Source organism: Dasypus novemcinctus, chromosome 5, assembly GCF_030445035.2.
Source record: "Dasypus novemcinctus isolate mDasNov1 chromosome 5, mDasNov1.1.hap2, whole genome shotgun sequence".
In the NCBI taxonomy this organism is placed as follows: Eukaryota; Metazoa; Chordata; class Mammalia; order Cingulata; family Dasypodidae; genus Dasypus; species Dasypus novemcinctus.
The window spans coordinates 29,671,231-29,692,367 of NC_080677.1; the positions used below are offsets into that span (position 1 = coordinate 29,671,231).

General features: G+C 42.4%; 1 protein-coding gene across 1 annotated transcript in view; it reads right to left on the minus strand.

Moving 5' to 3' along the window:
- Positions 1–21,137, minus strand: part of CHN2 (chimerin 2) — a 290,985-nt gene that overhangs the window by 12,985 nt on the left and 256,863 nt on the right. The window contains exons 7-8 of the mRNA XM_004456592.4: positions 17,285–17,362; positions 3,360–3,444 (exon numbers count right to left, since the gene is read on the minus strand). Coding sequence (XP_004456649.1) covers positions 3,360–3,444; positions 17,285–17,362 — 163 coding nt within the window. The remainder of the gene's footprint in view (positions 1–3,359; positions 3,445–17,284; positions 17,363–21,137) is intronic.

The following is a 21,137-nucleotide window of genomic DNA, read 5'->3' on the forward strand; positions in this document are numbered from 1 at the left end:
TTTGCACATGCCCAACACAAAAGTCACAAAAATACAAATAAAAACACCCAAGGTTCTGAAATATTTCTCTGCAGCATCCCAATTAGAGGTGGCACTCTCCATAAGATGAGTATAAAATTCATCCTTACTCACTGCACTCCATCCTTCTCACGAAACCATCTCAGTCGCTGGATTACAAGAACGGATCAGCTCACTGAGACAGTTCAGGTAATTAGCTGGGTGGATGGTTTATTTTTTCCTTTTTTGGGCTGAAACCCTTTGGAGGGACCAGTGGGCTTTTGGATTTGGATTCCTAGAGCTAGTCAAGTCTATAAAGGGCACTCAGGACCTTTGCCAGGTTGTTTCCCTGAAGCGCTCAATGCTCTTTGTGTGGGACCATGGCTAAAGTCTCTTTAGGAATCCTAGTCTTTGGCTTGAAGGGCCCATCATCGTTGGCATCCTCTTGCCATTTCCTGGAGCTTTACCCCATGGTTTCCAATCCCTTCCTCCTTGTTGGGCACTTCTAGGCAGGGCATGTTCCCTTCTACTTGCCTTATTTTGACACCTGTGAGATGGAAATAATACCTAACTGGACTCCAGAGAGAGTACCCGAGAGTTTACAATTTATAACAGTGCTGTGTAATGTGATAATTAGAGTAATTATTTATAAAGGACATATCAAGATCCAAAGTTGAAAAGGTGCTTTTAAGTTCAGTGAATACATTAAAAGCCTTGTTAGCAGTTGGTATCCACTGACAGAATTTCTCCGACAATAACGAAGCATAGTCTACAATCTGGGAAATAAAAATTTAATGCTGAGGTTGTTCAAAGTAAATTGCTGCCTACTCAGAGTCCAAAATAATATTGTTTTTCAAGGTATGAAAAATAATATTATATGTATACACTATGCACACATACACACATACATACATATGACAATGAGTATTGTGGCCAGCTGCTTTACCAAAAAGCACTTAGCCTTATCAAAGGTCTTAGCGGTGCTCAAATTTTCTAAAATCATTAGGGGTGATTTCTCAGTGATTTTAGTGTAATGCTTATTGGCATTATTCCTTCTGTCTACCCTCCTTCCAAAAAAAATGCCAGTTTTAATTCATCTTTCTTTTATTGACTTGAGAAATTTAATAAAGCTCAAGTGAACACCCAAAGTTAGTGAATGATAATTTCAGTGAACTGAACAAATAAAATAGGTTGGCTTTCTTGTTTGGTTCCTCTTTTACAAAAGGGGGATAATAACAGCACCTACCTCCTAAGGTTCTCATGAGGATCAGGTAAGTTAATCTATGTAAAGTACACAGAGTAGTGTATGAAATACAGAACATACATGTTAAGGCAAATAAATAGGAAATACAGTGACAGATAAGAATAGATAAGGATATCTGGACAGCTATTCTTAAGCTGTTTCATTAGAAGTTCTTTATTATGTTCACAAACTTTACCTTAAGAACTGAGGAAATAGTGTGTGTTTATCTATGTAGAGCTAAATATTGATATTTTAATAAAAGAAATATACTTTATAATAAATATAAAAATATATATTTATAAATATATTCTTATATATTTTATAAATATTTATGTTTATCTTATAAATATTTATATTTATTTTTAATATATTTTATAAATACAAAATATTTTAGGAAATATGAAAATATTTCGCTTTTTGCAAACTAACAGAACTCCATATGCTACAAATAAAGCCTAGTTAATTTTAAGAATGCATAAAATGTACAAAAATCTGGAGAGACAAAATGTTGGTTCCTCCTAACCTTTAATGATCAGCTTTTAGCTTTCCTGCTGCTCAGAGGAAATACGAGAATAAGCAGTGGCCACTGGAGAACACTCACAACACAGCCTTACAACAAGTTCGATTTTAAAAAGCAAAAACACAACAAACGTGAAAACCTCTTTTATCCTAGAGAAAGTTCCCGCTCCCAGCTGAGGCAAAGCCTGGGGTTTTGTTCTGTGAATAGTGACTTTGGACTGATTTCCTGCCTAAATTGAATAATACTAGCAATCAGGGGTATTCTTGGTGGGCGCAGTCCGAAGGCCAAATTAGTGGCCACTGTGTAACGCAGCTCTGCCACCACTCTGCTCGGGGTGGGAGCCGTGAGACACTGTGGGACTGCTGGCCGGCTTCTGAGCTAACGGCTCTGGAGGCCCTCTGGAGGGGCTGCCCCCTGAGCCCGTGTCCATGCTTGTTTCCTGGACTTGGGGCGGGAGGAGGCGCAGTGAAGCCCAGAGTTACAGACTCCAGGAGAGCCACCTGACCCATCCCCAGGGCCCCCGCGACTGCTGTATAAACAAGAGCAGCTTAAAAAGCCCCTCCAGTCCGAGGGGAGGCTAAAAGGTGTCAAGGGCCCTGTGAGCCACACTACGCAGTATGGGGCGCTAGATCACCTTAATGTAGTGCAATTAGCTTATTTTGTTTTAAACCCTTCTTAAGAAATATTTTTTAAAAAATCATTACCCACTTGGAGGCTGAAAACCTGTCACAGTGTTGGTGGAGATCTGATCGATGATCACAGAAGGCTGTTCTTGCCCTCGGCCTCAAATACTTGCCAGAAAATACACGGCAAGATGAACTAGGAAGCCTAGTTACACGTTGGCTTGGCAACTTGTGATCATTTTATTAGATGTATCTCAGTAAGATGTGCTGTTGGCAATGGGTATGTGTGTCCAGCTCTAGCTGGAAAAAACACTGACAGCGTCAAAGTGCTTTGAAATTACCTGATAACAAACCAAGGTGTGTGATTTCAAAGCTTATCTGATGAAAGAAAAAAACCAGTATGGACTCTGGAGTCAGACCGCCTTGGAATCAACGGTCCACCACTTACCATGCAGCCAAGGCAACTAACAATTATCTCTAGCCTCAGTTTCCTTTGTATAATGACAAGTGTAATTGCAGCTCCCCCCAGGCCATTGATACAGGTATATGGCCTGATAAATATAAAATGCTTAGCTCAGTGCCTGGTATATAATAGAGGTTCACCAGGATTACTAATTTATGTCCTAGCTTTTGTAGTAGAGGGGAAAAGTGTGGCTTTTTCATCTAGGCAATTCCACTGGAAGTGACTTTTTTCTTTTAAGGACTACTGCCTATTTTGGGATGCCGGTAGGTGCCCTAAGGAAATGTATCTGTTTGGTTTTCTTTCCTTTTCTTGCATAAACATGAGATAATCCTTCTCATTCTTGCAAAACCTGGAAGGGCATCCCCATGAAGCAGGGAGGTGTTGTAAGCCTTCCAGGAAGCTAGTCTTTTGAGCTAATCTCGGCCTATTTCCCGGTTCTGGAGAGCTACCGTCCAGCTCACCATGGGGGCACCGTGTGTGACTGGAAAAGGCTAAGGACCGGTCCGCATCTACCTGAGCACCGGACCCCTTGGGCGATGAGTCCCCACATGAAGTTAGCACAGTATTCACACCAGTGCGGGCCTCGGAACGTGTGCACCTGCGATCCGAAAGAAGACAAGTGTCATTCAGGCATGACGCAATTCATGAGGTGAAGAGACCGAGGCCTCCCTCACGGGGGCTTTCCTTCCCAGAGGCACAGCTGCAGACAGATCCCAGGAAAACAGGGATGTGCTCTGCACTCAGAAAATCCTCCCCCGACCCACCAGACCCCATGCCTGAGTCAGAAAGGAATGTGGAGGGACAGTAAGATTACAGGGCAGTGCCATCAGCTAAGGAACGAGCCTCTCACCACCCAAAACAAGGCACTGAGTGGAAAAACCCAAGACAGCTTGAGCCAGTCACTACAACCTGCATTTAGCTCGGCAAGTCCTGGAAGGCAGAACTCAATTACTGTGCCCTTTTTTCTTTTTCTTTTTGTGCTGTGTCCTTTTGACTGAAGTTGCCCATCTGTGGAATATCCAGGCAGGTATAAATAAATATGATTATGGGATAGGTAAAAAGTTCCAAGGCTTTAAAGTCAGAAGAGGCCTTAAGAAAACCTCCAAAAGAGGCATTAAGAAAAACATGGGGTTGGCTGAAAATGCAGGCTACGAGCAGGGACCATAGATTTGCCTTCCCCGTTGAAAGGTCTGTCTCAGCAGGCCCTGGGGTGGCCCACGGGTGTATAGGCTGGAGGTCCCAGGGACTGGTTGGGCCCAGGCAAATTGTTGAATATTTTGAATATCAAGTAAGGGTTGTCTTATCTCTAATTATTCAGGTACTGCCTATCGTGGGACAGGACCATGTATTAAGTCATGATTTAAAACAAAAACAAAAACAAAACAAAACAAAACTTCTTGTTCTCTAGCACTAAAGAACTCTAAGAAACAGAGCTAGGGGATTCCTCCTAAGTGAATGAGGCCATGATAGGGGGAAAACTACCAAAGGCTGTTGAATTTGGGGGCATAAAAACCAACCATAAACTAAAGAAAACAAAACCCAAAAAATAAAAAAATTGACATGTAAAGGGTTTAAATTTCTGTAAAATTAAAATAAGACATTATATAAGGTCTTTCAAAGTTTTAAACTGCCATCAATAAATTAAAGAAAAATGTACCACACTAATGAAAGATGTTGTTAATGGGGGAAAATGTGGGAGGGGGAGGAGGGGGTGGGTTCAATATTGTAAGAATACCAATTATCTGATAAATTAATCTGTAAATCCTATATTCTCGATGCAACATTTACATAATCTAAAGTTTCTTTAAAAATTAAGAAAAAAAATTAACAACCCAGAAAAAAATATATAGACAATAATATTTTTAATAGACTGAGAGGCCCAATATATTACTTTTACTTAAAAAAGAAAAAATCAGGACAACATGTATATCACACTTTGAGAAAATGCAATTCAGTGCTCTACTTAAAAAAAAAAGGTATCATTTTGAATTCTTTTTTATTCATATATGTTAGAAATTAGGTAAACATAAAGTGGCAAATAAAATAGACATGTTTCCTGCCAAATGGAACTCAAGGTTTGCCAAGAGTGGAGAAAGAAATTAAATCAGCAAATCAAAAAGAGCAATAAATAGCCATGGTTTCCACACAATAAAATGAATTAAGTTATAACAACCTTTGACATTTTGACTTATTACATGCAAACTGCCCATTACATTGTTTCTGCTATAAACAATAATGTAAAAAACTCAAAATTTTTGTTACTTAAATGGAGAAATGTGTTCAAGGGAATGACCCTAACACACAACAAAGCACTCCTTGTAGGAGGACAGAGAATGTCAACCCTGGGAGCACTTGCATTCTCATACAGCCAAAAGGCCAGGATTCATTTAGAGGCCTACTCAGATTGAACTTGGTATTAAAAGAATTCTTCAGTAAAGTACACTATTAAAATTTGAACATTTTGTAAATCCAGCAACAAAGGTTTCTTAATATTTTACTGGGAATGCTCTACAGGGTCTGTTGGTCAACTACGGCAGCAAAGTCAATTGTTAATATATTGCTGAAATTGTAAGATCAATTAAATCTAATAAAACAAGATATGAAATAACATAACTCCAAAAAAATGTGAAGAGGATGATAGAAGTAAAGGGATGAAACTGCTACTAGAGAGAATAGGAGAGACCCCAGAAAGACCTCTTTTAGCAGGTGACCTCAAGTTGCCTCAAGGAAAGAGCCAGCCTTCTGTAGGGAAGGATACAGACAATTTTAGGTGAAGGGAGTGTATGGCGGCTTTGCAGGAGCAAAAGAACTTGGTGAGAATGAGGAACTGGAAGGCCAGGAGAAAAAAGAAGAAATGAAAAAGCATGTTAAATAAAGAAAGAACTCCTTATTATAGCTCTAAACACAATAAATATAAATGGTTATAACTTATCAGATAAAAGACAGAGATTGTCATATCAGATGTTAAAAGCCTTTGCAAGACACACCAAGCATAATGTGACAGAACTGTTGGAAGTAAGAAGAAAGAAAAAGAAATACCCAGCACATGTTAGCCAATAGAAACATGCAATACAAATATACATATAAAGTCAGCAAAAAAATAAGGTTACTTGTTATCTAAGTTTCTTTTGACTACTATATTACAGGTTTTAGTAAAAATAAGGGGAGAAAATAAATACAATGTATAAGGATTGGAAGAAGAAATAAAATTGTCTTTATTCAGATGTGATATAATTGTCCACTTGGAAAATGCAAAAGAATATATGGACAAACTCTTGGAAGTAATAAAGTCCATCAAGTTTGCTTAATACAAGAACAATTTGAAGAAAATCATGTCGTTTATATACGTATGTAATAATTAATTTTATTAAAATAATAAAAATTGAAGGCTACCTTTACAACAGCAACAAAAATCTAAAGTACTTAGAAAATAATTAAATAAAAGATGTCTTTGGGGGAAATTAGAAAATTTTCCCAAAGGAAATACATAAAATGAGAGATACAATTCCTGGAAGGAACTGTTCAATATTGTAAGAATACCAATTACCTGACATGTTAATTTATAAATCCAATGAAATTTCAATGAAAATCTCCACAGGGCTTTTCATAGAACTTGACAAGATGATCTTAAAATTCATATGGAACAAAAGAAGACTGAAAATAGCCAAGAAAATTTTGAATAAGTAGAATAATGTAGGAAAACATGTCCTACCATATATCAAGACTGACATAGTGACACAAAGTAGAATGTTGTGGTATTAGTACAGAATGGATAAACAGACCAATAGTACAGAGTAGTTAGGTCAGAAATCAAATCATACATATATAAGAATTTTATAGTTCTCAAAAGTGGCATTACAAATTAGTAAGGGAAGGATGACAGATTAATTATTTCCTATTCCATCCATCCATCTGTTCATTCATTATTCACTCATTTGATAATTATATGCTGATTGCCTATTTTGAACCTGGCACTATACTAGTCCTTGGACATACAGAGTTGAAATATATTGGAAGAGCATAGAACTATCTATACTCAATGATCTCATTTTTTACAAGAATAGACAATAAAAACAACCAATTATGTGTCAGGTATGTATCAGGTGACACCATAGAGCATGTAGGAGACCCTATGGTAGTATAATGAAGGGAGTAATACATTCTTCCTGAAACAGTTGAGGAAAATGATATTTGAACTGGGCTTTGAAGGATGGATAGGAGTTCACCAGATTGGGAAAGACCAAGAAAGTGGGAAAGTGAAGGTGTTGGTGGCTGCAGAGCAGATGATACGGGGAGATGTTCCAAGAAAAGGGAATAGCATGAGCAAAGACTCAGGGAGGCAGACCTGGTTTGAAAGCCATTCTTTATTTGTAGGTCAATGCAAAAAAGGAATGACATAAAATTCTGCTTTGAAACATCCAGTGGATAAAGTAACCTCATGGGAAATCTCTCCATACCACAGTATAAAAATGAAAATGCAATGTTCAGAAATAGGAGAGCAGCTGCAATGTTTACTCTACCCATGTTGACAAAATAGAAACTGGCCTAGTGACTGCTTCAGGAAATACAGGAAACACAAATCACAGATATTCTGAAATCTCACTTTTCCCCAGTAGCTAAAATAATTAAGCCCATCAGAATTGCATTTAATTTTCATTAGAGCCACCCATATTTACCATCATCTTTTTCCATCAAATATCCCCAATGTCACCAGCTAAACAAATGCAGGCAGACCTTTCAAATAGCAAGTAACTTAGACTGTCCCCGCTAACACATTTTTCCACAGAAATAAAACAAAATGGGAACAGAGGGGAATGTAAAGTTGGTTAAACATTATTTTAGGCCCATTGCCTAATTTCCTTTTTGTGATGGGCCACTGTTTATTTTCATATACTGTTCAATTTTCTTTTGGTCCACAAGGAAAACCTCTAGACAGTAAGTAAATGCCAAGGGCACCCTCTGTACCCGTTTTATTTGGGGTTTTGTGTTACTATTGTCCACTCTCTCAAACAATCATGCCCCATTTCTTGAAAAGTCACTGATCAGCTTTTGTCATTCTCTGAAGTTTACTGATTTTCAAGAATATCTTTCCAGAGAAAGAACATTTTGCAAACTTTAGGGCAGTAACTAAAATACTCTAGACAGGAAGAAAATAGCCCAGACAGGAAGAATGTCTGTCCAAGACTATTATACTGGGCATGGTCTGCCTGGAATTCAAAACCCACACCAAACAGAATAAGATGATATTACAGGAGATAAGATATGTTTGACAAATAACCCAGGAATGGCCACTTAGTAAAAACAAGAGCAAGGAAAGTTGTCAGGAAAAAGCCTCAGGCGTTGAGCGAGGATCCGCTGACTTGCATCTTTCTAACTGAGCAGGATGTCATTTATCTCCCATCTGCTGAATCTGCAAGGAAGTATTCTCTGGTGGTCCTACAACAAGTGTTTGGATGGGTCATTGTCGACACCACCCACGTGTGTGTAACCAGTTCAGCCCTGGTTCTAGACTTTAAGAAGCAAAAAGTGCTATTTATAATATGCTAAGATTTAGAAATCTTGCCTTTTCTTATCATTAGAGACAAGAGTTTCCTAATCCCTTCATTATCTGACATTTGGGCCAGGAAATTCTTTGTTGTGGGGGTTGTCCCATGAACTGTAAGATGTTTAGCAGCATCCCCTGCCATTACCCAATAGCGCTCCTCAGTTGCGACAGCCAAAAAATGTGTCCAGGCATTGACAAATGTCCCCTGAGGGGCAAAACCACCCGGGTTGAGAGCCGTGAGTAGAGGAGGGATGGTGTTCTTAGATCCCCACTGTTTCCTCTGCACTCGGTGGTGTCTGGCACATAATAGACCCCTGGTCCATATTTGCCAAGGAAAGGAAAGAATGAATGCTTGGTTTTCTTTTCTCACCCAACTAACAAGTGCAATGCTTTTCCCCCCTCACAAAAGGCATGTTTCTCTGTACTTAAAATCCCAGAGTCAGGCATTTGGTGTTTTGGGGAATAAAACCCACTTCATAGGAGGTGAATAGCAGCTAAGTACCTGATATGTGTCACACTCATTAGTACATGATTCACACTTGTGAGGGTACCTGGCCAAGCCACTTTGCCGGTGTGTGGCCTAAGCAAGAAATCACAGCAGGGTGTACTGTCTAACCCCATTCTCTTCGTACTGGGTTCTGCTGGTTTCTGAAGGATTTATAATGACAGCATCCCAATAGTTACATAAAAACATATTTTATGTTTTTATCTAACAAGGAGATAAAAGATAAGGGTCACCTCCTTCACAATTTCACTTTAAGTCAAACCTTGGTAGGCAGAGACGTTCCCACCTATGCAAGGCCCCTTGTCCAAAAACCATTGCCTCACTTGCTGGAAATCCCTGCCAGGAGCGCAATTCCTTTGGGTGTAGGCAGCATGGCACTGGGTCTCAAAAGGAGCCTTTTAAAACATGACCACTAGATTGATTTAGCAGTCATTTTCATCAACAAGCAGTTCTTAAATTGAGCATGTACTTTGCGTGGAGCAATACTAAATCTTGATGACTCACGGAGATCGAAGAAAGGGCTTGTGGCAATTTACTAGGTTGGTTTGTCAGGATCAGGCAATATTTCAAATTAACGGTGAAGTGTTGCATATCAGCAGAATGGGAAGCCTCTGGGGAATGAAGAGGAGGAGAAGTAATCTCTCAAAAGTGAGGCTGGCAGGTGGGGTGGCTCCATGTAGCGACCCCCCAGCCAGGAACAATGGCGAGGGAGTGGCAAGAGGAACATTCCAAGGGTAGAGGTTAAAGGGTGTGCTGGAGATGGCCTCATTCACTTCCCAGTTTTGCTGACGTCACCAGCAATGGGTACACTTTATAAAAAAACTGAGCCGAAAGAACAGAGCTTCTCCTGAGACCCAGGCGGATGGTGAAACCAACCTGGCCCGCAGCACATCCAGGCTTGCAGTCATGTATATGAATAATAACATTGGCAGCGAGGCTCGGAGTAGCAATGTGATTTACATCCAGCAGAAGCCGGTGGAAAGAGAATGGATTTATAGTGAAACCTTAAGGGGATCCTTTGAGTTGCTGAGGAAAGGAGTAAACTGATGTTGTCCAGGAAGTTTCCAGCACGATTCCTTTCTTTTCCACCTAATCTGGCATTGCGCATCCTCGGCGTACCTCTGGAGCCCCATCTCCTGGTCTAAGGGGTGACCTCCGTGGCCAGGGGTAACTGAAGCAGGGCAGAGACCACTGATTCTCTCCCTGGGGCATGTGGAACTGGGGCCTGCCCTTGTCGATGTAAGCAGGAAGTCAGGGGCAGACGTGTTCTGCCCACCACGTGGCTAGGATGCTGTCTTCAGGGAGGGAACTGTGACGCCGATATCGAGAGCAAGGACCCGGGCTGCAACGGCAGCGGGAGCAGGAGAGCTGCGAGGAAGAGGAGGAGAGCTGGAGAGGGGGAGGGAGAGAAGGAGGAGGATGGAGGGCGAGAAGAAGAATGGAGGAAGAAGGGAAGGAGTGAGGAAGGTAGAGAGGCTGCGAGGCAGGGAGAAAGGGACAGAGAAACCAGATCCAAGAACCCCCAGGGCCTGTTTCCCTCTTGACCTGAGTTCTGCATAGACACTGGGGGCGACACGAGACCCTCCTGTAAATTTATATAGTATAAGACAATTTCCGGGAGTTCTATTACTTGAAAACAACGCGTTCCTACTCATTTAAATGGTGGGGCCAGGGTTGAGTCGCAGTGGATAAAAATGATTCTTCTTCATAGCACTTTGGGAGCAGAAACTATATTTTCTTTAAAAACCTATGTTTCTAAATATAATTACTCCAGTCTCACTTTGAGCCAGTTATATTCAAGGAGTGGCTTTTCCCCCCTCTCCTTTGATTTGTTCCTTTAGACTTGTTCCTCGCAGAATAGCCTTTTCTGATTTTTACCTAAAACAACATAAAGCACACAACCGCTCCTGGAGAAGGAGCCTGCCCGTGCCAAAGTGCAGGTGCAGCCCCCAAGTCCCTGTTCCCAGGTGCCAAGAGGCGGAACCAGGATGACTCAGAAAGGGCGATGGGCAACCGCAAGCCCAGCCAGATGCCAAGTCCAGGAAGATCCTAGGCAACGACGGGGTTCACCCACTATTAAGAGGTAAAGGAGGCTGAGGGACATAGAGAGCCTTGCACGTGGGAAGCAGGAATGGCTAGTTCCAATGCAAAAGACCGTTAGGCTGGGGGCGGCGGACTTGGCCCAGTGGTTAGGGCGTCCCCCTACCACATGGGAGGTCCGCGGTTCAAACCCCGGGCCTCCTTGACCCATGTGGAGCTGGCCCATGCGCAGTGCTGATGCGCAGGAAGAGTGCCCTGCCACACAGGGGTGTCCCCCACGTCGGGGAGCCCCACGCGCAAGGAGTGCACCCCATAAGGAGAGCCGCCCAGTGTGAAAGAAAGTGCAGCCTGCCCAGGAACGGCGCGTACATGACAAAATGACACAACAAAAAGAATAGACACAGAAAACAGACAACTGGGGTGGGGGGCGGGGGTGGGGTGGGGGAGAAGGGGAGATAAATAAATAAATAAATAAATCTTTAAAAAAAAAAAAAGACCATTAGGCTGAGCAGAAGAATGCTAAAAGCCACGGCAGATGTAGAAACCTGAAATGAGCCACGAAACCCAAACTGGGAGGTGGTGGGGCTGCCACACCCGGAACTGGCATCTTAGGGGCAGCGCTGTGACAGACTCAGCCTCCTGAGTGCTCAGCCTCCCTAGTGTCCTGTATGGCCCCCAAGAGCGCTAGGGGATGGTAAGGCATGCTCAGGAGGCTGCGACGTGCCAGGACAACAGGATGCTGCAGACATTGGCATAAAGGGGTGAGTAGGGCAGCGCCTGAGCTACTGGGGCCCCACTCGGGATACTGGCACAGAGTAAACTGGGGCAAGTGCCCTGGGTCGCCCTGCACGGCCAGCATTCTTGGCCAAATGGGGAGTGACAGTGACACACCTGGGTGGGGTTTCCGTCTTTCTGGCATGCTCTGAGGACCCTGCATATACGTCGTGGATGAGGGCAAAAGGGCGCAGAGGGAGGGCGAGGCAGTGTTAGGTAGGTAGGGCCCTGAGATGTCTGCCATGCGTGATTTCAGCCCGTGTTCCCTGACAGCCTGCTGCGGGGCTAGGCGCCTTCCTAAGACTGGGGTTTCTGCAGTAAGTAACCAAGACAAGAAGCCCTTCCCCAGGGAGTTTCATCTATGGAGGGGAAACAAGTAAACAGGCAGCTAATCAGCTTGTGCTCGGAGCTGGAGAAAAGCAAAGCTGGAAGGACAGGGAATGGGGGTTGGGGTGGGAGTGAGGCGGGGAATGGGGGGAGGGAGAGTGTGGATGAGGTGGGGGCAGCCCCTCTTCTCCATCCAAATTCCAGTTCCTGAGGGTAGGATGTCCTGGAAGTGTGTGGGGGGGACAGAGAGAATCAGAGTGGGATGCAGACACAGACAGGGGAGGCCGGGCAGAGGGGGCCTTGTTTGGAACCCCTGGGTGTCACCTACAATCTCACCCCAGTTGATGACCTCAATGTGAAGGGCGCCCCTCTCTTTCCTGGAGGGTCTCCTTTCTGAGTCCAAGCTTTTACCCCCGTCTTTGCACTGCCAGAGGGATGCTGACCTGTGTGACCCAGGTTTGGCTGATTCCCCACCTCCTCCAGGAGCCTTCCCTGTCAAGGGGGCAGGTCAAGCCATGCCATTCCTAACGGGACCTCGGGCACCGGCTCGCGGGCTGCACGGGCGCGTCATCTGTACAACCGCACAGGACCCAGCCATCAGAAGGGTTTAATGCTCTGTGGGGGGCCGTCCTGAAGTTCCTAATAGTTTTTTAACAAGAGACACCTCACTTGTACTGTGTGCTGGCCCTGACAAATTACACGGCTGGTCCTGCATAACCATCTACGCTAATGTTAACTAATAGCTGTCTCATAAACTTGATTACAAAGTGCCCTGTAAGGACTCTGTGAATATGAATAAGCCAGAGCAAATGGATACCACGATCTTACTATGAAAAACGGAGTGCATCAGCTATGTGAAAAGTTTTGGGGGTTCTTACCATCCCTCTTTTCATGAAAAAAAGGGTTAAAGAGACCAAAAATGATGATATTTCATCATTTTCTGACAGAGCAAGGAAGTAATTTTTGATCAATGGAAACTTCTCTTTAAACAAGTTAATTCAGTAGCCAGGAAAACTCGCAGTGGGGCCAAGCCGCTGGGATTGAATGGATGTATCCTTTAGAGTAAGGCCAGAGATCCTTCCTATTGAGGACTCCTGGAAATAACAATTAAGGGCCTCATAAATATAAAGTGATTTTTAAAAATAATGTAAAAAGTTTGCGTGAAATCTAAAGTGCCCTACTCATCAAACAACAACAACAACAACAAACAAGCAAACAAAGAGGTACTGGCCATATGATAAAGTAAACTCAACAAAATAACATTAACCATCAGGCTTTATTTCATTTCTCTATTACATCTAGAGTAATGAGAGAAGGAGAAAGAGATGGTACAAAAAAGAAGGAAGGATATGAAGTTAGAATCAAAAGTAAGAAATAGGGAGGCACAGAAAGCTAAACACAATAACAAAAGAAATGAGAGACATAAAAAGAATAACAGTAAAATAATAATAGAAGATAACATTAGTTGAATACTTACTAGGTGCCAGAGACCATGCTAAGCGATTTACCCGTATTATTTAAACGTCATAAGACTCCTGTTTTACAGATGTGGAAACTGAGGCTGAGAGAGCCAAGGAAGGCTCTTGCCAAAGACTGGCTGTCATCCACAAGAGCCTATAGCTATCTCATCCCTGTGCTAAACAGAGAGTGCAAAAGACTGAAAGTTATCCAGAGTAGTGGGACTTGCTGGCCTGAAGATTTTTAGAACTCAGCCACAAGATATCGTTAGGGCAGACCATTTAAAACAGAGCTATTCCATCTACAGAGAGTGCCACTTGAAGTCAACTTGTAAAAAGAGATAACCAAATGTAAGAAATGGACTATCGTTAGTAGTAATATTTTGATAAATAATGCAAGGCGCTGGTGGAGGGCTGATGTATGGGAGCCCTGTATGATGTTATGCATGTTTGCTTTGTAAGTTCACAACTTTTTACTATACACTTATTGTTTATGTACGTTCATGTACGAATGATACACTTCAATAAAAAAATATTTTAAAAGAAGAGATAATGGGAGCCTGTTGATTTCCTCGTTCGTTCAATAAAAACTCTTTAGTGGCTAGCATGCACAAGTTAACACTAGTGAATTTAGGATTTAAACAAGCAAAAATTATGCTTGCATATAGTGCTAAAAATATGTAATTATTACATAAAATAAAGCCACAACTCTAATTTGATTCCAAATCCTTTTGTTCCCAGAGCTGATGTTTGACTATTCCTACACATGCTTTGTTTGAAAAGCAAGGACAGTGGATGGGCACTTTCAAGCAGTGACTGGGAACTTGTGTTGGGAGTTTTATTCATTCCTTTGGTGGAAAGATGAGTGTGAGGCCAGGTGCTCCTTCTTAAAGTTCCTGGGAAGGGCAAAAGGAGGGGGCTTTTTACCTGGTGGGGATAGTCCTGATGGTGGATGGGGACAAAAATCTCATTATGGGGTGAGGCATTAAGCCAGATCTACCAGCATATTTGAATCTATGATTGGAAGTCTCTGGGTGAGAGTACAGAAAAGTGCCTCCCAAGGCTTATTTACTGGTAAGCATGAATATATGATTATTCTTTCTATTGAACACTTGCTCTCTACTATGCACACTGTCAAAAGAAAACCCAGATTATAAATCAAGAATGTTTCAGGAAAAAGCCTATTAGAAGTCAAAATAAATAAAGACCTAATGTAGGGAAGTGGATGTGGCTCAGGTGACTGAGCTCCCGCCTACCGCATGGGAGATCTGGGTTCAGTTCCTGGTGCCTCCTGGAGAAGATGAGCAAGACAGCGAGCTGATGAGACAGGCTGGCACGACGGACTGGCACAGTGGGCTGACGCAACAAGGTGACGCAGTGAGATGACACAACCAAGAGAGAGGGAGGAAACACAATGAAAGACACAACAGAGCAGGGAGCGAAGATGGCTCAGGAGATCAGGTGTCTCCTATAAAGAGAAGAACAGCACAGAACAAACAGACACGGCAAATGCTAACAATGAGGAGGCAGGGAGAAATAAATAAAATAAATCTTTGGAAGAAAAAATACCTAAGGTGAAATTAAAATCCAAAACACAAATTCCAAGCAGATGACAGAGGCGTTGGAGTAAGAGTTTTCTTTCTTCATGTAGCTGGATGGCTTGTTTCTAAGACCCCACTGCCCTATTTATAGCACAGACTGCTTTTGGAAAGCTTCTTCAAGACTTCGTAAAGTTCCCAATTGAAGTTAAATGGTGTAAGGAGAGAGCTGGCTGGGGGCAGAAGGGGCAGTGCAGGTCAGGGGACTACTCCTCCCCCCCTCCCCCACTGCTGCGACCCCTCCAGCCACTTGTCTTAAGGACAGTGACATGCACAGTCCACTGACGGTCACAATCAACTGCTGCAGCTACTCAAGGGGCTGCTGTCTCTCAAAGATGTCTATTTAAATGCCAGGGAGGAACACTCCTGTTTGGCTCATCTATTCCTCTCTAACAAATTGTACTAGTCTCTGACTTTCCTTCTCTCAATAGCTGTAAGTTATAAATGATCACAATGAACAGATTTTGAGCTTTTAAGCAAACATTTCAAAGACTGTCTTATTCAGTGATAAGCATTTAACATAATGCATTAGCAATAGTACTTGTTAAGAAATAAGACTCAATGATCTCTTTTTCTTTTAAAATGCCCGAAGATTAATTTTCTATCCCAAGATCTGAAACTTGTTTTGAAAGTATCAATCAACCAAATTTGCGCGTGTGTTTTTAATAGATGCTCATTCCATGCAAACCCCTCACAGGCAGGGCGTAATTCCAACTATATCTTAAAGCCGAAAGTATTGGAAATTTTAAGAGGAAGGAAAAGAATATGCAAGTCTGAGAAGATCCATCTTTTCATCCATGGAAGTAGGTCTACAGGGTGCAAAGAATCAGGAATTTCTGCCCAAAGTTAGAAAAACATTTTCTTAAGGTAAAACATTAATGAGTGTAAAAACAAAATGAGAAAGAGAAAAACATACAGGTTTTTACTGCACCAAATTAGACCTGTCACTATTCAGTGATGGGAGAAAAATCAAGAGCTTTGACATGGTTGAAGACCTATGTAAGGCAGTTCTTCACCCCGATGCTAGGTAGGGAGGGCTGAAAAATTTCAATCCTCAGTTCAATTATAGCATGCGAATGCCAGAACTGCCTGCTTTATAAAAACAGAAGCAAAGTAACCAGACCAAAGTAACATGAATATTGCTTGATAAGACATACATTTGCTTTTATGAAGGATTAAAAAGCAGCAGAATAAAATGTTCCCCAGACACCTCTGACCCAGGGTTATCTAGTCCAACAGTCACTTGGGTTACTCGTTCTAAAGGAAACAGGAATTTTTAAAACAAGGCAATTCACATTTTGTTTGCCCTGCCTATTCTTTCCTTCCTGGATTCTTCATCTCTACTCTCCCTGACTTCCAAATTGCCAGCCCGTTTGTTGGAATCTGGGGTAAAACCTCTCTGTCCTCTTTCAGAAGCATCTCAAGCAAGCCAAGTTGGCATCAAAATCCCTCCCCAGCACTTCTCAGAAAGCACGTTAGGGCAAAGGAAAGAGGAGATAATTCTCTGACAGCAGACCATTCCTACAAGCGCTAGTCTGAAATGAAGATAACGGTCTTTCCAGTTTAAAAATATACACAGGAAAATCCACTTCAACTCCCACCAGGTCTCCCTCTCTTTTTTGTTTGGTCTGGTAAGTAGGATCAAGGCTGTGACTGGTGGGAGCACCCAGAGCACAAACAAAAGCTACTGGATGGTATCTCTTGTCATCGTTTGCTTTCACAGCTGTCTCCCCATAAATGAAATGAGTTTGCATCACCGCAAACAAAAGACAAAACACTGAGTGTTAAGCAGGCAACAGTTTTCACTCGCTCAGAGACAGCAATATTCGTCACGGCCCCCCGAGCGGAAAAGTACAAGAGATCTCGAAATGCAAGAAATTGGGCATGTTCTGTTTTTCTTTCCCTGGCCATGGGAAGACGAAGAGGAAAAGGGCCTCGTTCTCCAGAACTGAGCCAACATACATAGAGATGTTTCTAAGCATAAGCATCCAGTGATCTGCTTTCTGAGGTCTCCAGTTCGATGCAAAGGAAAGCAGTGATTTTAAGCACGCAGCTCAATGTGGCAAGCAAAGGAATTTGCTCTCTCCTTACTTTATGATCACACTATCTTGTACAGACCCGACGGAAACTATAAACTATAACTCTCCACCTGCCCTTTTACAACGGAAGAAAGAGCCCCGAGGCGTGCTTACCTTAAAGTTGTGTGTCTTCTCATAGTTGAAGTGGTTGTCATTGTGGGTGAGGGCAGCCCTTCGCACCAGGGAGGAGAGCTGTGAACAGGCAAAGAATTTGAGAGGGGGCCAAAGAAAGCCGCCTTTAACTCCCACTTTCACCCCCAGCGCTACGGCCAGCAGCTCTTGGCGCTTCCTGCCTTGCTTAGACTTCCGAACCACAGCACACTTTTTCTCATTTTCCAGCCACAGTTCTTCGGAGAACATAGTGCTTGGATGCCAGATCTTCCTGGTCTCCGCGGCAGAGCCTGGGAAGCTCAGAGCGGTAGGGTTTTTCGAACCACTGCTAATGTTAGGCAGCAGATTTCAGGCAGCTGCGCCCTTCTGCTGTGGCCTCGGGCATGTGACCTCCAAGGGCCCTTTGCGTGATGGCAGGGCCTCTGCATCTGCATAAGGACGGGCCTGTTTGGTCTGAAGCCGACGTGTGCCTGGAACAATAGCACACATTCATGTGCTCAGCTCCCCCAGGAGCGGGATCCGAGGAGCCAGGGAGCCAGCGGCAGGCAGCCTTGCCTCCTGCTGCAGCACATTGCAGAAGAGAGACCTCTTCTGCTTGTTAGCACATTTCACACACATACCCCCTCCCCACCCCCACCCCCACATCCCAGCCAGCTCCGACGTTCAAAACCCCACGCTGCATCCAATTCCGGGGCTCTGAATCCCATCCTGGGCTGGACTCCAGCAGATTAAACCCTGATGATTGTTTAATCCCACAGGGTTAAAAAGCCTGTCTCTCCTTTTTTTAGTCTGCCCCTGAACTTAAAACATTGATTTTCATTTCCTACATGCACGAATTCAGAACAGTCTGAGCAAGGAATGGGGCACTGAAGAGGAGCAAAGCATTTCTACTCTCTGAGTTCTACAGTCTCAGAATAAGGGGGAGACTATTGAGCTCTAGAATATGCCAGGTCTCTCTTCTCCCCTCCCGACTACAACCCCCACTCCCTACCCCCTAAAAAAAAACCCACCACAGACAATATTCCTTAACTAAGAGCAAAATAGATATCATAGTTACTTTTCCTTTAAATAAAACATCTTCAATGTCCATTCTGTTAACGTCCAGTTCAAGTCTATAAAAATGTTCTCCTTTCTCTTAAAAGCATCATTTGTTTGACGATCTCCCATGGGGACCAACAGTTTTGGGGCCCCAGATCTTCCAATTTATATAAGTAGGGAAATTATGATGTCTTAGGAGTACTCCTGATCTGTTAGAGAAGTTTAATGCAGCTAATGCTGGACAGTAAAATCAGTGTTTTTGGAACTAGAAAACAAAAAGAATGTAGGTGGCTGGACCATTACAGAGATGGAGAGTCCACGCATTTCATTCTGTCCCCTACTTAGATGTTTCAATCCCCACAAGCAGCTTTGTGGTGAGTTACAAAATGAAAAATCCTTTCCTTGTGTAATTCTTGATTCCTGGCTATCACTGTCATTCCAAGCTGGTTCAGAAGTCTGGCTTCCCATTTCATCCTCATGGTTTGCCTTCCATAATAATAGCAGCCAGTTTTTTTTTTATTGAACTATTGAGAGGAATAGCTTTTGTTGTACTGGGTTATTAGTCAGAATGCATTAGATGTACCTTACTCATTTGACCTTCAGCATTTGTATGAGAAGTGAAGTTTTCATCCCCATTTTTTTGAATGAAAAGAGTAAGAAGTGAAGTAATTTGCCCATCTGGTCTAAATGGCAGAGCCAGGACTAGAACCCAAAGCACCTGTGTCCATCGCCCATGTCTCTCTAAGTAAGCTGATGTGATGTCACATCCTGCTATCATATCCTGCCAAGTGCTTTACCTGGAATATTGGTCAAGTCTGCCCCTTCCTTACTATTCATGCCCCACAGTAACGAGGCCCTCATTATGCCTCCGTCTGCCTTCCACATGCTCACACCAGTAACCACTATTCTGCATTTCTGTTTCTATGAATTTCCTTATTCTAATTATTCCATATAAGAGAAATCAGACAATATCTGTCCTTTTGTATCTGGCTTATTTCACTCAACATGATGTCTTCAAAGTTCATCCAAACTGTAGCATGTTCTAGTACTTCAGTTCTTCTATGGCTAAATAATATTCCATTGTGTGGATATACCACGTTTTGCTTATCCATTCATTTGTTGATGGACACTTGGGTTGCTTTCAACTTTTAGCTTTTGTGAATAATGTTCCTACGAACATTGGTGTACAAATATCAGTTGAGCCCCTGCCTTCAATTCTTTTGGGTATATACCTAGGTGTGGAATTGCCTGGTCATACATGGTAATTCTATGTTTAACTTTCTGAGGAATTGCCAAACTGTTTTCCAGAGTGGCTGTACCATTTTATATTCCCACCAACAATGTACAAGGATTCCTATTTCTCTGCATCCTTGTCAACACTTATTGTTTTCAGCTTTTAAAATAATTGCCATCCTAATGGGTAGGAAATGGTATCTCATTGTAGTTTTACTTTGCATTTCTCTAATGACTAATTATGTTGAGCATCTTTTCATATACTTATTGGCCATTTGCATATCTTCTTTGGAGAATGATTATTCAAATCCTTGGTTCATTTTTAAACTAGGCTCTCTTGTTGTTGAGTTGTAAGAGTTCTCTATATATTCTGGATATTAAACCCTTATCAAATATATAGTTTCCAAATAGTCTCTCCCCTTTGATAGATCGTCTTTTCACTTTCTTGATAATGCCCTTTGATGCACAAAAATTTTAAATTTTGATGAAGTATGAAAGACCATTTGATAGTGAGGCATTTTGGGGAAGAATGAATTCTGTGATTTGGACTAGACTAATTATATGATTATACAGTTGTAGGCTCTGAAAAAAATAACTCTTTAAATAGAAAATGGGCAAAAAGGGGACTTTCTCCTTCGGTGTAAGGGTGGTTGAAGACAGGAGGTTTATGTTCTCTCTTCTGTATGTGCCTTTACTTATTATAACAAGTAATTTTTATTTCCATTTGTGACAGTAATTCCATTTTCAGACGTTCATTCAATAGAATTTACCCAAACACAGGACACATTCAGGCACGTGAAGAAACCACACACTGTCCGCTGAAGATGCTTCATTACAGGGAACTGTAAGTGCACTCGAGAGAGCACTGTTGAGAGTAGTGAGAATGACCCCAGATCACCCGCACGCCCTCATTAAAGGAAAAATGACAACCAAATCTCTTGGTAAAAAATGTCTTCTTAAATCACCCAAACTACAGAGGATTCTTCTCTATCTAAGCGCACAACAGCCCCTTGGTTACTTTTATGTCCCCATTCAGTGTCTAATGCAGTGTCTCCATACATAGCAGACATTTAAGAATTTTGCTGACAGGCTTTTTCTAATAAAAATGTTGATCTGACTTATTGTTATGCATACATTGATTAGAGGAAGCACATTTCCCTAAGTGCTCCGATTAAATCAGGAATTCACCACCTCGGTACTATTGACAGTTCGGGGTGGATAACTCTTTGTTCTGGGGTGGGTCCTGTGCACTGAAGGATGTTCAGCAGCATCCCCGGCTTGACCCACTAGGTGCCAGTAGCAACCTTCCCCACCCGCAGTGTGACAACCAAAAACACCTCCAGACATTTCCAAATGTCCCCAGATTGAGGGTAATTGGCTTAAATTAATGACAGCAAATACTTACAGCTTGTACCATGTGCCAGGCACTGATTGCACGAAGCAATTTGCATTTCTTGGCTTGTTTATGACTTAAAACTAGCCTGTGAGGTTAGTCCTGTTATACCTATGCCCATTTCACAGATGAAGAAACTGAGGCACTGAGAGTTTGAGTAACATGCTCAAGGACCCACAACTGGTAACTGAT